This window comes from Ovis aries, chromosome 15 (assembly GCF_016772045.2).
Source record: "Ovis aries strain OAR_USU_Benz2616 breed Rambouillet chromosome 15, ARS-UI_Ramb_v3.0, whole genome shotgun sequence".
In the NCBI taxonomy this organism is placed as follows: domain Eukaryota; kingdom Metazoa; phylum Chordata; class Mammalia; order Artiodactyla; family Bovidae; genus Ovis; species Ovis aries.
The window spans coordinates 31,316,833-31,332,433 of NC_056068.1; the positions used below are offsets into that span (position 1 = coordinate 31,316,833).

Genomic DNA, 15,601 nt, shown 5'->3' on the forward strand with positions numbered 1-15,601 from the left:
GAATCCCTAGAGGCAAAGAGATTTTTGCTTCCTTCCAGAGTTTGGCAGACCCCAGAAATATGTGTCATGCTGCATGGAGTGGAGGGCGTGAGAGATGGCACGTGGGCACCAGGGGCCGAAAGGTCACAGGGACAGGCCTGCATTTTCCAGGGTCCCAGACAAGGACACTGGAAACCTAACTCCATCCCCATGACAGAATCTCCTTGCCAACCTCAGACCTGAAATATATCCAGGAGTGAAAGGGAAACAGAGATAACACTGTATTTAACTGAATGTAAACCTGAAATTTCGGAGAAGGCAATGGCACCCAACTCCAGTGCTCTTGCCTGGAAAATCCCATGGACGGAGGAGCCTTGTAGGCTGCAGTTCATGGGGTCGCGAAGAGTCGGACACAACTGAGCGACTTCACTTTCGCTTTTCACTTTCATGCATTGGAGAAGGAAATGGCAACCCACTCCAGTGTTCTTGCCTGGAGAATCCCAGGGACGGGAGAGCCTGGTGGGCTGCCGTCTATGGGGTCGCACAGAGTCGGACACGACTGAAGCGACGCAGCAGCAGCAGCAAACCTGAAATTTAAACATAAAGAAATCTCTGTGTTTTGGCAATCAGGTGAAAATAGGAGCCTGAGGTAGACACTTGGTACTTTTATAGGAAAATTAAGTTGTCGTTTTTGCAGCGTGGTTGGCTTGGGATATTCTTCCCCATTCCACAGAGGTTTTAAGAAGACTGTCTGACAGCAGAACTCAGAATGGATGGAGGAGAGAGACAGGGAAAGCAGGCTCCCAGGGAAGATGGAAAGAAGTGAGCAGGAGGCTTCTCCCCACTCTGCAGTTGGGGACTGAATGTTCCCTGGCACGGAGAAGAGAACTGAGCAGATGAAGAGGGAAAATAAACAGTGGAAGTCATCCTTGCCCAGGTCTCATGTGCTTCAGAAGATGCTCAGGTTCTATCAACCAGCTGATGCTATCTTGCCTCCTTTCAGTCGTCCTTGGGTGCAAGATGGGAAGCCGTATTAATCACCAATGTGGTCCAAGAAGGGGCTGTGTGGGAGATGCTGTGCAAATCAGCGTAAGAGCCAGGGCTTTGGTTCCCAGCCCAGCCACAGCAGCTGGTGCCAGTTTAACGCAGTGACCCCATTTCTGCCATGGCTGAAACCCAAGCAGACATTACTCAGAGAGGCTGAAAGGCTTTCTGGCTGAGCAAAAGTCCACGTGACCTCTGCAAGCCAGGCCAGAGGCACTAACCTGGAAGCACCGGAGCCACTGCTTGGTTTGTGTGTGACAAATTAGCCATCAGACTTCCAGGATATAACTCACTGCTTGATAGACCTCCCCTCTCCTGTGGCAGAAGAACAGGAGCCAGCATGGCCTGGAAGCGCTCTTCCTTGAAGTCTTTCATGGGGGCCAGGAATGGAGCCGCAGGATCATGTTTTTTCTTGAGTCTCAAACTGAACAAAGGGCAGTCCTTTTCATTTACTTTCCAAAGCAGCTCCTAGGAGATCTTTCTTTTATTGATTGGAATCCCTTGGCTTCCACATGGACCTAAAAGGAAGGAGGAGAAGATGGAGCAGACTGAGAGGGATGGAGGTGGAGGGAACTATGAAGGGGGTCCTTATCTCACAGACCTCTGAAGCTGAGAGTGACATCAATTAGGATGTTTCAGACAATGCATGGTGCCTGGCATAATCCTTTTCTACTGTGTTATCCTATTAAAATGTGATACATTTTAAAGAAAGGGATCTGATGCTGCCCCACTTCTAATCCAATATTATAGCTCCAGCATCGCTGCCAAATTCCAGAGAAGAATCCTAACATTGGGCTGATGCCACCAATCTGAGTTGTTCTTTTTTTTTTTTTTTGCCAGGTCTTCCTTGGCTCTGATGAGAACCACAGCATTACCCCTTGGCTTCATCTATCCCCATTTCTTTCCCTGCCTATAACTCAGTGACCAGCTCCCTGCATACACAGCTGAAAAACACAGATCATATGAAGGACAGGAGCATTACAAAAAGAAGCAGGCTTCATTCCAAGCTGTTTCATTTTCTTCTGCCTTGTCTTTTCAAAAACACTCATTTTATTTATTTTCTCACTCAACTCCTATATAAAGAAATATCGCTAGCCACTCACAGGGGCCGACATCCCCATTCAAGGGGATTGTATTACCAAAGGCTTTGCAGAGCAATCGCCAGACAAAAAAGGTAGTCGGTGAATTCCAAGGAAATTAAATACTTTTATCTTGAAAAACACAAGCTCACAATCAGGCTTCAAAGGAACATAAATACAACACCGGGCTGTGAAAATCAGGATCCCCTTTCAAGGATGGAATAGAGGCCAGTGGCATTGACTCACAAAATCCTAAGAGAGCAGGAAGTTTGCTGTCTGGCATGGCGGGAATGAAAGTGTGAGACATCTTAGCAAGAGTGGGGGCGAGTGATGAGAGGGGTGGGGGGAATTGTGGGGACATTTTCCCTTCTCTGTCTTCCCTGGGGGCCCAGCTCTATTATGCTGGTTCTCTAGTTTCTCTGGAGAGAGCCAAGACTGGAAACCTGAATATGGGAGTTTAGATAGTGTCTCAAAGTGATGCTTGTGGAGAAAGCCTCTTCCTAAACAAATTGGATTGACTGCTCAGAGACAGGGAAACTCTGGGATTGGGGATAGGGGGAGGGCGGAAAGCGTGATCAGGAACAGAGGTGAACCATGGCCCAGTGTGTTTGCATCAAAGGAGGTCAACGAGTATAAAGACCCCAGCCGCAAAGTGAGGCAAGATTAAGTCAATGGATCTTCGATCCAAACATTTGATGTAATGTTCCCAAGGAGAGAAGGGGTTTTTATAAGTGGAACTCCCAGCCCATACACGGGCTTCCCTGGTGGCTCAGTGGTAAAGAATCCACCTGCAATGCAGGAGACACGAGTTGGATTCCTGGGTCAGGAAGAAGCCCTGGAAAAGGAAATGACAACCCATTCCAGTATTCTTGCCCGAGAAATCCCATGGATAGAGGAGCCTGCTGCTGCTGCTAAGTTGCTTCAGTCGTGTCCGACTCTGTGCGACCCCATAGACGGCAGCCCAACAGGCTGTCCCGTCCCTGGGATTCTCCAGGCAAGAACACTGGAGTGGGTTGCCATTTCCTTCAGCGCATGAAAGTGAAAAGTGGAAGTGAAGTCGCTTCAGTCATGTCCGACTCTGTGCGACCCCATAGATGGCAGCCCACCAGGCTCCTCCGTCCATGGGATTTTCCAGGCAAGGGTACTGGAGTGAGGTGCCATTGCGTTCTCTGATAGAGGAGCCTGGCGGGCTGCAAATCCATGGGGTCGCAGAAGAGTCGGTCATGACTGAGTACTAAACAACAGCACAGCCTCCCTCCCCAGTCACTCGGGACAGTGCTGGGGCAGTGGTCCTAGGAATGACGTCAGTCACGGGGAGCCAGGTTGAGTTCTGTAATCATGCTTCTGCAGCACGAGGGACAATGGGGGCCCCCAGTTCCCCGGAGAGGTGGTGTAGGGTAGGGATACAGGCTTAGACTCCAGCTTCCATTTGAATCAGCCACTTCCGCTTGCCAGCTGTGGGGTCCTGGGCAAGTTACCTGATTCCAGTACCTTGGTTTCCTTATCTGGAACATGGAGGCAAGGGTAGTGCCAATTTCACAGGGCAACTGTTAGGACTGGATTAAAACGTGCAGCCTAGTAAGCTGGCTCATAGTAGACATTCATAAAGGTCAGCTTTATTTATATAAATGTTAGCTGGGCAGCCAGACTTACCTGGATTTCACATCTTAGCTCTGAAGACTTGGGCAAATTCTTGAAGTTCTCTGAATTTCTGTTTCTTTAACTGTAAAATGCCTACAGTAGACCTTCTTTATAGTATTTTTCATGAGAACTGAATGAGATCTGAGGTGCTCAAGCTTATACTTTGATAAATTGTAAAGTGCCTCTTCTATAATTTTTATTTCGATAAGTTTCAAAATTTATCAGATGCGTTTCCCATCCCTTTTCTATTCTGTCGCTTTTCCTACCCTTATGCCATCACTGTTTCCAGAATCTGCTAAGGTCTAGTCAACAGATGTCATGATCGATGCAAGAAGGAATGGCAAGCTTAGTTTCACAGTCCTCAGCGGTGCACACGTGATGATTCACTTTGTATTTTCTGAAAAGGTTATGCAGGTCAGCTCATATATGGGCGAGTAAAGGTGCTGTTTACAACAAATAAGTCCATAGAGATGGGGCCATTTAATATATTTGCATGAATGTAGGTGAATGTGGCTCTGAATTTTTTTTCTTAATTTAGTTGCTAAGTCATGGCTGACTCTTTGCAACCCCATGGACTGTAGCTCTCCAGGATCATCTGTCCGTGGGATTTCCCAGGCAAGAATACTGGAGTGGGTTGCCATTTCCTTCTCCAGGGGATCTTCCTGACCCAAGGATCGAACCCTGGTCTCCTGCACTGGCAGGCGGATTCTTTACCGCTGAGCCACCAGGGAGCTTCTAGACTCTGAATTAGTAAGTGCTTGAAAATCATATTGGTCAAAGAATCCACATTCTTATCAAATGTTGTCAGTCTGGAAGATTGCATCAAGCTTCAGCACCTAGCATAGTGCTCAGCTCATGGGAGCTTCTCAAGAAGGATGTGTTGACTGATGTCAAAGACAAAATACACTGCCTCCTAAAGGGATTGTGGTACCAGTCTCTCCTCTCTCTGCCCCTGCCACGTGACCCCTGTTGCCTCTGCCTCTTTGCTTCCCAGGCTCCCATTCAAAAGGAATTGTCCTGCCTTGCATTTGTAGATTTCCACAGGACCATCTGGAGATATGCATGGGTTTTAACGTCTGGGATATATGTGCACCTGAAGCCAGGAGGTGACTATTTGCTGGTCAGAACCAAAAGCAGAGCAGGTGGCTGGGTGGGTGGGTGGAGATTCAAATCTATTCAGAGATATTCCCTTGCAGGTGGCCCATTCCCCTCGGTGGTTCTGGAGACAGCATTCTTCATTTGCACATGTCAACTATCACTTGTGTTTGTGGGCAATCTGTGAATGACACCAAAGTTAGTCTTTAATCTACCAAAAGTTTATGGGGAGAGTTTGATTCCATTTTAGTTTAATAGTCTTACTTCTGGGACCCAACTGAGCCTCAGAAACTCGTGTCAGGAAAATCTCAGTTTGAAAGCCATCTGTCTGAATGGGTTCTGTGTGGTCTTGCCTGAAGACGGGAGGGGGGCGGGTGATAAGATGACTCCAGTACAGGTGTGGAGGCATCTATGGGTGCATCGTGGGCCTTGGGGCCAGCCTGGAGGGAGTCCACATGACAGGCTCCCCTGAGTGACGGCTGTGAGCCGGGGAAGGCATCTGACTTCTAGGAGAATGACTGATGATGACGTTAACGGAACCGCTGCTCCCTCCTAACTGCTTCCCGCTTGCTCCCCACTCCATCTGTTTCTCAACTGCAACTCTGCCAGCAATCTATTCTTGCCTCCCCTTTCCAATAAGTTCCTAAAGGCACGAGCAGTATATAAGCCCCGCTCCTACGGGGAGGGGGCCATTCAGCCTGGAGTCATCACGATGGAGCTGACAGCGCTGATTAACATGCTGGTCTTGAAACACGAGAAGCTGGGAAAGAGAGGCTGTGGGGTGTTTCACTGACTCATGGTTTCTACCAGAACCCTGTCTAAACCTAAGCTCCTCCAAGAAGCTTTCCCTCGCCTGATCAAGATATCCCAGTACAGATCACCTGTTTGTTTATAACTCTCCCCCAGCCCCACCCCCCGCCCCCAGACCTTTTCAGGACGACGTACGGTCAAGTCCACATTGTGGATCATCCACGTCATGTTCAGCCCCACTTTGGCCAGCCATTCAGTACAATCTGGGCCATCTGCCTGTGCCACCAGGCTAGGAGAACTGGATGAGGGCTAGTGCTCAAACTCTCAGTCGTGTCTGACTCTGCGACCCCATGGACTGCAGCCCCCATGCTCCTCTGTCCATGGGATTTCTCAGGCAAGAATACTGGAGTGAGCTGCCATTTCCTCCTCCAGGAATTCTTCCCGACCCAGGGAACAAACCCATGTTGTCTCTTACATCTCCTACACTGGCAGGCGGATTCTTTACCCCTAGTGCCACCTGGGAATAATAGATGAGGGCTGGCCCACTTTATTATTAATTTAAAAGCATTTGATTAGGAGTGAGTACATATCACAATATGAATCAAAAGTTTTGGGTAATGCAGGCTTCTATACCTGTGATGTCCTTATCCTCTTTCTGTCAGTTCATTTTTCCAACAAGCATTTATTGACTCTTATGATGGGCCATGATTGTGGTTTTACAGAGCTGAACAAGACATGGATCCTCCTCTCAAGGGAATCACAGTCTAGTGGGAAATCAAGGTATCTACATTAAACTAATGATTATTCTATGCAGTTTTAGAGTGATACAAGATGTATTAGAAATCTTCTGACCAGAAAGATCACTCGGGCACAGGCATGGTAAAGTTGAGAAGGACAGGCTGTGTGCAGAGAAATCATTTTGGAGTCTTCAGCCAAAGTCCAGGCAAAAGATGGTGGGGGCTTGAGCTAGGGAAGTGGTAGGAGAGACCGAGAGAAGGATAAGAAATTAAAAAGAATTTAGGAGGTTAAATCAGCAGAACAGTCCATGGAGGAGAGGCAAGAGACTCAGTGCAGGGAAATAGGAGAATATGCTTCAGAGCAGGCAAAGACAATTGAGAAGCCTGGGGGAGAGCAGAGAGCAATGGCTTCATGAAAAAAAGAAGGAAGAGGAAGTTCCCTGATGGGCCCATGGTTAGGATTTGGCAGTTTTACTGCTGTGGCCCAGGTTCAGTCCCTGGTTGGGGGAAATGAGATCCCAACAACCTCACAGTGTAGACAAAGGAAAAAAAAATTCAAAAAAGGGGTTGGTTGACAATGTCAAGTGTTACAGGAAGTCATTTAAGTTCAGGACTGGAAATTTTCTGATAGATTAGAAACAAAATGTTCAGTGGTGACCCTGATGAACTTGGTTTTAGTGGCACAAAACAAAATTTCATGGGATGACAAGTAAATATTCAGGAGGATAAAAGTGAATTCAGAGCACAGTCATTTTCTCCTTTAGATACCATAGGCAGATCACCTAGCACCTAAAAGCTTTTCTTGAGTGTCCAAAACTATGTTTGAAGTCTGAAAAAAATTATTAGCTTCAAAACACAAAAAGAAAACTGCTAAATTAAGTTGACATGTGTAATTAAATATCTCCAAGATGTAACACTGTTTCAACTTCATTAACTTTAAATTTAATATTCATGAAAACTTCATTACATTTAGAAACAATTTTTTTTCAGCTTGATTTTTCTCCTTTTGCAAACATTCTCTTATATGCACAACAACTGCTAAGAAATCACAGCCAATTTACATTAATTGTTGCTTGCCACTCTGTCTCATCAGAAGCAGAATTTTTAAAATGCATTTAACATACAATGTGGGTACATTTTCTTTTTGTTTCATGTGGGATGGGGCCTCCAACTGTAAGTGTTTTAAGAGCTGTCTTAAAATAGTTCTGATATAGACAAACTGTTTCAAAAAGCTTGGCCAGGGAAGAAAGGAAAAAAGAAGGGTATTCACTAGACAGAGCTGGAGGAAGGAGAAGGATTTTTTTTCTTTTTTAATTTTTAATTACTATTTTATATTGGAGTATAGCCAAGTAACAATGCTGTGATAGTCTCAGGTGGACAGAAAAGGGATTCAGTCATACGTATACATGTATCCATTCTCCCCCAAACTCCCCTCCTATCCAGGCTGCCACATAACATTTAGCGGAGTTCCCTGTGCTATACAATAGGACCTTGTTGGTTATCCATTTAAAATATAGTAGTGTGTAGACATTGATAAGAAGGGAAAGACTCGAGTGTGTTTTTGTGCTGAGGGAAAAAGCCAGTGGGGAAGACAAGATTGGGGAGGGCCAAGATTGGGACAGAGGGCGACAGGGAAACACTAGAGCCCAGATGGGGGAACTGGACCTGAGGGTAGAACGCCTCCTCTGCAGAAACACAAGGGGAGGTTGAGTTCCTAAAAGAGGATCCTAATCTTCTTTCTGGAGCTGAAGCTTCAATACTTTGGCCACCTGATACAAAGAGCCAACTCACTGGAAGAGACCCTGATGCTGGGAAAGATTGAAGGCAAAAGGAGAAGGGGGTGACAGAGGATGAGATGGTTAGATACCATCACCAGCTCAATGGACATGAATGTGAGCAAACTCCGGGAGATAGTGGAGGACAGAGGAGCCTGGCATGCTGGTCCATGGGGTCCCAAAGAGTTGGACACGACTTAGTGACTGAACAACAGTGTTTTTTCTATATCAGGCAGAACTATCTGAAGGTGATAGGAAAGTCCATGGTACCTCAACAGTCACTTGGGGCTCTGTTTACCTAAACAGGTGGGCCTCCTTGGTATCAGTTATCATTCCCCTTCACTGGGGAGCCCTTTCTCCACAGGGGCTGGCTGGAGAAACTGGTTAGTCCATGATGTTCAGGTGTATGTTCTAAAACCCGGTTCTCACTACCCCTAAAGCTACGGCTGCACACCCCAGCTAGATTCTTGGGGCATTCCCCCTTAAATGTCCCTTTTGTCTCTAATATTCCTATGATCAAAACCTTCTGCCTAAATTGTTCCAGGTTAGAGGAACAGGTCATCAAAGAAGCCCGAGCACCTTCCTCCTGGAAGGAAGAAATCTACTCCAAACTCTATATGCGTTCCCTTAGAACTGAGTTTTTGTCTCTTGTTTTTGATTATTCAAAATAGAGGATGTTGTATTCATGCAGGTCCTCAAGAGTTGGCTGTGTGGACCTGCAGACCAGAGTGTGTAACCCATTGGGTGCATTCACGATGTGAGCTCTTGGAGTAACAGATTATTAGTATAGGCAGGTGCTGTGCCACGCTGTTATTTTAGAAACAAAACAAAAACCAAAAAACCCGAGACATTCACTTGAGGCTTTGTGAGGGGAAACCCAAGGCATCTTGAAATGGCTAGGCAGGGATATTTTTCCAGCTTTCCCAAGTACAGGAAGCAGTGTCAGATTTCTGCTCCTAAACCCTGGTTCATCTCAGCGTTGCAAGACGCTGGCTCTCCCTGACACGACATAGCTCCGTGTCCCATGAGGGCACTGCTGGTTGAACAGACACTCAAAACATGCAAGTATTCAGGAAGAGCACAGGAGGGAAGCCACGCTCTTGGCACTTTCCTAGATAAAAGCTGCTTTTAGATTTATGATTATGGCCCCTGGTGAATCAGAGTTTCATGTGTTTCTGACACTCCCCCCTCCCCAAAAAGCATCCAGTTACATAGCTAATGTAGTGTTTGACACTGCAGAAGTGAAACAACCGTATAATTCTAGAAATATTTGTTAAGTATATGTTATTTGGACAGTTATCATACTAGAAAGTGAGGTTATAACCATATATGGTGCCTGACTTGAAGAAACTTAGCTATGTACGATGCTTTCCCAAATACCAATTTGCAAACAAATTTTAGGCCTGGCTGGAAAAGAATCACCTGTGAAATGCATTTAAAAATACAGATTCCTAGGCATCATTTCCAGAGGTAGGGATTCCATAGGTCTAGGGTAAGGACTAGGGATCTATGCTTTTAATGAGCTTCCCAGATGGTTCTAATGGCCTTCAGGTTTGGGAACTACTGGTCTGGTGGAATAAAAAGTTTTACTTTCCAAGGAAATATTTTAGTAACATGTTGACACAGATAAGTAAAAGAAACTTTTTTCTATCCGCAGTTTGGTTACAAGTTTTTTATATCCATAGATATAAATGGCTTTATATCAAGCAAACGCAGTGTTAGGAAGATTGACTACATTTTTGTGAAACAGCTAGAATTTGCTGGTATTTTGATATCATTGTTATTGTTGCTGTATAGTCGCTAAGTTGTGTCTGACTCTTTTGCAACCCCATGGACTGTAGCCAGCCAGGCTTCTCTGTTCATGGGATTTCCCAGGCAAGAATACCGGAGTGGGTAGCCATTTCCTTCTCCAGGGGATCTTCCCTATCCAGGGATCGAACTTGCATCTCCTGCATTGCAGGCGGCTTTTTTACCACTGAGCCACCTGGGAAGCCCTTTGGTATCTATAGGCGAAATCCAATTTTGCCTAAGCCCATTTTCAGAAAATGACCGCCACTCCCACCCCAAGAAGCTTCTCACCAATCTCCTCCATTTGCATCTACATCCCCTTCCCCTCTTCTCCTCCAGCTGTGCTCTGCTTTTGTTTCAAAAGAATAATTATATCTCAGGGAACATGTGTGTAAAGCATCTACAAGTCTCAAGTGCTGGTAATTCAAATAACATTCAGCATTTTTCGTAGAATAATTATGTCTCCTAGCTCTTTTATGCTATTTTTTATTTGTTCTCACTTTCTTACAGGACTAGGAATGGAGAATATTGGTGGAATCTTTGTGGTTCTTATTTGTGGCTTAATCGTGGCCATTTTTATGGCTATGTTGGAGTTTTTATGGACTCTCCGACACTCAGAAGCGACTGAGGTAAACCTTCTAATGGGTATGACCCTATATAGTGTTGGCAGGCAGGGCAAAGTTCAGAGGCTCATGCAGGGACAAAGGTCATTTCAGTCAGAACCTGTGAAATCCCGCAGGAGGGTAGGGGGCCCACGGATTTAGCACAACTGTAATTTAAGGTATAGTATTAAAAGGAGAAGCAAGCAAAAGTAACCAGGTGACGATGGAAACAGTGGCTTTGGCTCTTCCATCTTAAGTATCTTTTTGCCTTGGAGGTAAAAGCTGTCTAGAGCTATTATCCTAATTCATGAGAGCTCAAAATGGCACCTTCCTTCTCAGAGATTTGGAAGAAGTTTAATTCTCAGACCTGTGACTTAGAAACTGGGCTAATTAAGCTTCACACAGAGGGAAGAGTCTGAGAAGGAGGAAAAAGGCTATCCAACTGAACCCCTATTCTACCTCCTTGCATGCTACCTGCATTCTTTGTTTATTTTAATTGGGGTATAATTGCTTTGCAGTGTTGCGTTAGTTTTTGCTATACGACGAAGTCAGTCAGCCATGTGTGTACACATGTTCCCTCCCTCTCACCTCCCCTCCCCCCACCCTACCTCTAGGTCAACACAGAGCACAGAGCTGAGTGCCCTGTGCTATACAGCAGCTTCCCGTTAGCTATCTATGTTACCCATGGTATAGAGAGCAGTATGGAGGTTCCTCAAAAAACTAAAAATACAACTACCATCATTTGGTTTTTAAAGTATACTGGCATCTATCTCAATCTCCCCACTCCTGAATGTCCTAAAATCTCTCTCCCTAACTGACACTGGAGAAACAGCTCCTAACAATAGCCAACAGTCCAGGGCTCCTATAAACCTCTGGGGTCCAGCCTCATGTAGGACCTCGATTTAACACAGCTCACCAGTCTCTTCCTCTTTCTCATGTCCCCATAGGACTTCCAAGCCAGCACCCACTCCTCATAACGCTTTGCTCCTTCAGGACTAATGTTCCCTCCTATCTCACCAAGAGATCAGGAGTGACCAGCCCCCACTGAAGATCACCGCCTTAAAAATCCATCCACAGCTGGAGCCATGCTCGGGGCTGCCTCATGTGCTTTGGTCACCCCTCCACCTCATTCTCAACTTTCCTCAGCTCCCCTAGGATTATCCTTTTCCTCTCCTTTATTTTTCCTCCCTGGTCTCTTCCCCAAGTCCACAGCTACACTAATGTTTATCCCATAGTCTCAAATAACAGCCATGTTACGATTGCTCTTGCCCTGCCTCTGTTACTATTGCTCTTGCCCTGCCTCTCTCCTCTTGCAAGCCCAGGTGATCCACTGCCTCCACCTCCGTGTTCTCACCTCCCATTCTGGACTCACTCAAGGACAGCTGGCTTCTCCCCACCTCTGCCCTGAAAGGTCATGGATAAGAGGCCTGACCCCTCCCAATGAACAAAACCAAAAGATAACCCACTGGGCCTTACTGGACCTCAGTGTGGCCCTTGATGAAGTGGGCAGTTCCTTCTAGAACTCTTTCCTCCCTTGCCCTGCCTGCTCCAGACTCTCTTGGTTCCCCACCTCCTTCTCTCTTTAGCATTACTGGCTCTCTTCCTCCATCTGCTCCTTCAACAATGATGCTCACACGTCTCCCTAAGACCTCATTCAGGTGTTCCTTTCCTTGTGAAACCTTCCCCACGTCTCCTGCCTTCTCCCCCAAATCAGAACGCTACTCATTTCTCCTCCCTTCCACCACCCCTGTAACCTGAGCATAAAGCATTCACACAGTGTGCCAGTTATTTTCAAACCAGCCTGGTTACTAGGCATTTTACTACCCAAAATAAGGACTCAGTCTTTTGTGTCAGTATTCCCACTACAAAGCACAGTATTTGGTACTTAGTTGACAGTCAACAACAGTTGGAGAAGGAAATGGCAACCCACTCCAGTACTATTGCCTGGAAAATCCCATGGACAGAGGAGCCTGGTAGGCTGCAGTCTATAGGGGTCGCTAAGAGTTGGACACGATTGAGTGACTTCACTTCACTTGACAGTTAATACATATATGTTGGTATATTCTGTCACACAGATTAGGCAGGACATGGTAGGCTGCAGTTCATGGGGTCGTGAAGAGTTGGACACGACTGAGAGACTTCACTTTCACTTTTCACTTCCATGCATTGGAGAAGGAAATGGCAACCCACTCCAGTGTTCTTGCCTGGAGAATCCCAGGGACAGGGGAGCCTGGTGGGCTGCCGTCTATGGGGTCGCACAGAGTCAGACATGACTGAAGCGACTTAGCAGCAGCAGCAGATGCTTTTGTTATTATTAGAAGCACAGAGAAGTCAAGACTTGCATAGTGTCTGCTATTTATTGACAGTCTTGAGTCTAGTCCTGACTCAGGCCATGTTCCATTAGGGGAGTCTGCTTCTCTGCAGCTGCTTCAGGTAGAGGATCTGTGTAAGCTACGTTATGTTCCCAAGAACTTGCACATGGTCTGAATGTACCTTGAAAAATTCGGTGAGGAGTTCAAGCTCTCCCAACATCTAGAAAGAAGAGTAAAGGCTACATGAACTATTTGACTATGGTAAAGCAACTTCCCATTTCTGCTGATAGGATGGGAAGAGTGGAAGAGAGAACATGAGAGAAAAGAAAGTTCCTTCTCCCATCCTGGGGCGGGGGGGAAGTGTCCTTTCCAGCACAGAGAAGAGAACAAAGCAGAGCATGTACTCACTCTGAAGTAGGTAGGTTTAGATTCAACTTCTAGGTCAGCTATTTGTTAGCTCCATTTCCACATCTGTGAAATGGGTATAACCATGAGAGTCATGGGCTTCCCTGGTGACTCAGATGGTAAAGAATTCACCTGCAATGGAGGAGACCTGGGTTCAGTTCCTGGGTTGGGAAGATACCCCTGGAGGAGGGCGTGGCAACCCACTCCAGTCTTTTTTGCCTGGAGAATCCCATGGACAGAGGAACCTGGGAGAGCTTGAACTCCTCACTGAATTTTTCAAGGTACATCCAGACCATGGGCGAGGTCTTGGGAAAATAACCCAGCTTACACAGACCCTCTACCTGAAGCAGCTACAGAGAAGTAGACTCCCCTAATGGAACAATTAATGGAACAATCCACGCAATTGCAAAAAGCTGGACACGGCTGAGTGACTAAGCATGATTGTCACGGTACAGGTTCAAGATTCTTCATTCGCAGTTCTGAAACCTAAAAAGCTCAGTGCATAAAGTTCCAAGTTTTTTGTTTGATGCCAGCGTATTTGGTGACAAACCTAGACTTGGACTTGTATGAGGCTAATGTTTATGGTCTTTCTCTCACTTGGTGTGAGCATATATACCTTTTGCTACAGAAATATTAATGTGTTTGAATGTAGGGTCTCCCCCAGAGCCCACTGGAAGAGATACATAATGTATTTTATGTTCACTGTATTACCTTGTCCAAATCCAAAATATTCGAAAACACAGCTGGACCCACGAGTTTCTTATCAGGAGAGCTGCAGGAGTAGATGGCTGTTGTACAGTTCTTGTTAGAACAGCAGCGTCTCCAGCCATTACCAGCTGATTAAAAGAAATGAGACTTTTTAGCCTGAGAAGAGAATGTTCATGGAGACAGGGCTGCTTTTTCAAATACTTGAAAGACTGACATCTGGTAGAGGGATTACTTATTTAGTCAGCTTCAAGGTCCAAATTTAACTGGGATCAATGGATGACAATTTCAGGGAGAGGAATTCAGTCAGTAGAAGGAAGCAGCGTTTAAGGGAAATATGCAAAACTGGTAGGGGCGCTTTCCCACCGCGGTGAGATCATTGCCTTTGAAGGTGTTCAAAGTTGAAACAACCAGCTGGTAGGGCTGTTGCACACGATAGTATGGAGGATGTTGAATATTAAATAGCGGGTGGAAGTGAGAGGATGAGTTGAAAGGCCATCGATCATTTAAGATGATAAAATTCTGAAACTCTGCGCCCTGATCGCTCGCCCGAACTAGCACGCAGGGGACCCTATGGGGCTGCTCTTGAAAGATGGGGCTGTGACCTCCTCGTGTCCTGCAGGGGTCCGTCTGCCAGGAGATGGTGAGCGAGCTGCGTAACATCATCCTATGCCAGGACACTGTCCATCCGCGCCGGCGGCGCTCTGGGCTGCCGCCGCCCCGGCCCCCCATCCCGGAGGAGCAGCGCCGGCCCCGGGGCACCGCGACGCTCAGCAACGGCAAGCTGTGCGGGGCCGGGGAGCCCGACCAGTTGGCGCAGAGACTGGCCCAGGAGGCCGCCCTGGTGGCCCGCGGCTGCACGCACATCCGCGTGTGCCCCGAGTGCCGCCGCTTCCAGGGCCTGCGGGCGCGGCCGTCCCCGGCGCGCAGCGAGGAGAGCCTGGAGTGGGAGAAGACCACCAACAGCAGCGAGCCCGAGTAACCCCGCCGCCGCCGAGGATGCTCGGCACCGCGGCCCGCTGCGGGGGCGGGATTCGCCGGGCCGGCGCCTGCTGCCCGCCGGGCCCTCGGACTTGTACAGCGTCCACCCTTCTCTCCGGATTTTGGATCCAGTAACTTTACAAACAGATCAAAGAGCCTGACGCCCCAGCCGGAGACGGCGCCCTGGTCCGGGGAGCTGGGGCCACCCCAGAGACGATGCGCCCAAGTGGCAAGGGACTCTCTGCCTCCCAGCCACAAGCCCCCACTCCCCGCAGTGGGCCTTCCCCTCCCGCCAAAACTACAGAGTCCGGGTGGGGGTCCCTGTCCAGACCGTCAGATGAATTGGTGGCATCATCAGTGGAATTTCCCCCTAGGAAGGGGCCATTGTACCCTGGGTCTAGTTCTTACAGGAAACAAACAAACAAATTAAACTCAACAGGGAAGTTTTCCTTTTCTGGATTTGTATATCTTTGTTAATGTTCTTTTGTTGTCTCTTTCGCTGTCCTTCCCTCCTTTGTTGTCTCAATTCTCTTCCTTTGTTTTGCTTTCTTGGGGAGGCGGGGAGGCTGCGTTAGGGATTGGAAGTCACCATAATCTCTGTTACCATTTCCCTAAATTTTAGGATATGGAGCAGCCAGTGCATCAAACTCCAGGTGCTGAATTCTCCCTTCTGTGTGGTGACCGGGGGACACAGGGGCGTGGAGGAGA

The 15,601-nt window shown here is 47.2% G+C and overlaps 1 protein-coding gene across 1 annotated transcript in view; it reads left to right on the forward strand.

Annotated features, from left to right (window-relative positions):
* GRIK4 (glutamate ionotropic receptor kainate type subunit 4) overlaps positions 1-15,358 on the forward strand; it is a 401,304-nt gene extending 385,946 nt beyond the window's left edge. Inside the window, 3 exon segments of the mRNA XM_042232998.1 lie at positions 10,399-10,517; positions 14,535-14,766; positions 14,769-15,358. Of these exon segments, the coding sequence (XP_042088932.1) occupies positions 10,399-10,517; positions 14,535-14,766; positions 14,769-15,028 (611 nt within the window). The 3' untranslated portion in view covers positions 15,029-15,358.
* The last annotated feature ends 243 nt before the right edge of the window (positions 15,359-15,601 follow it).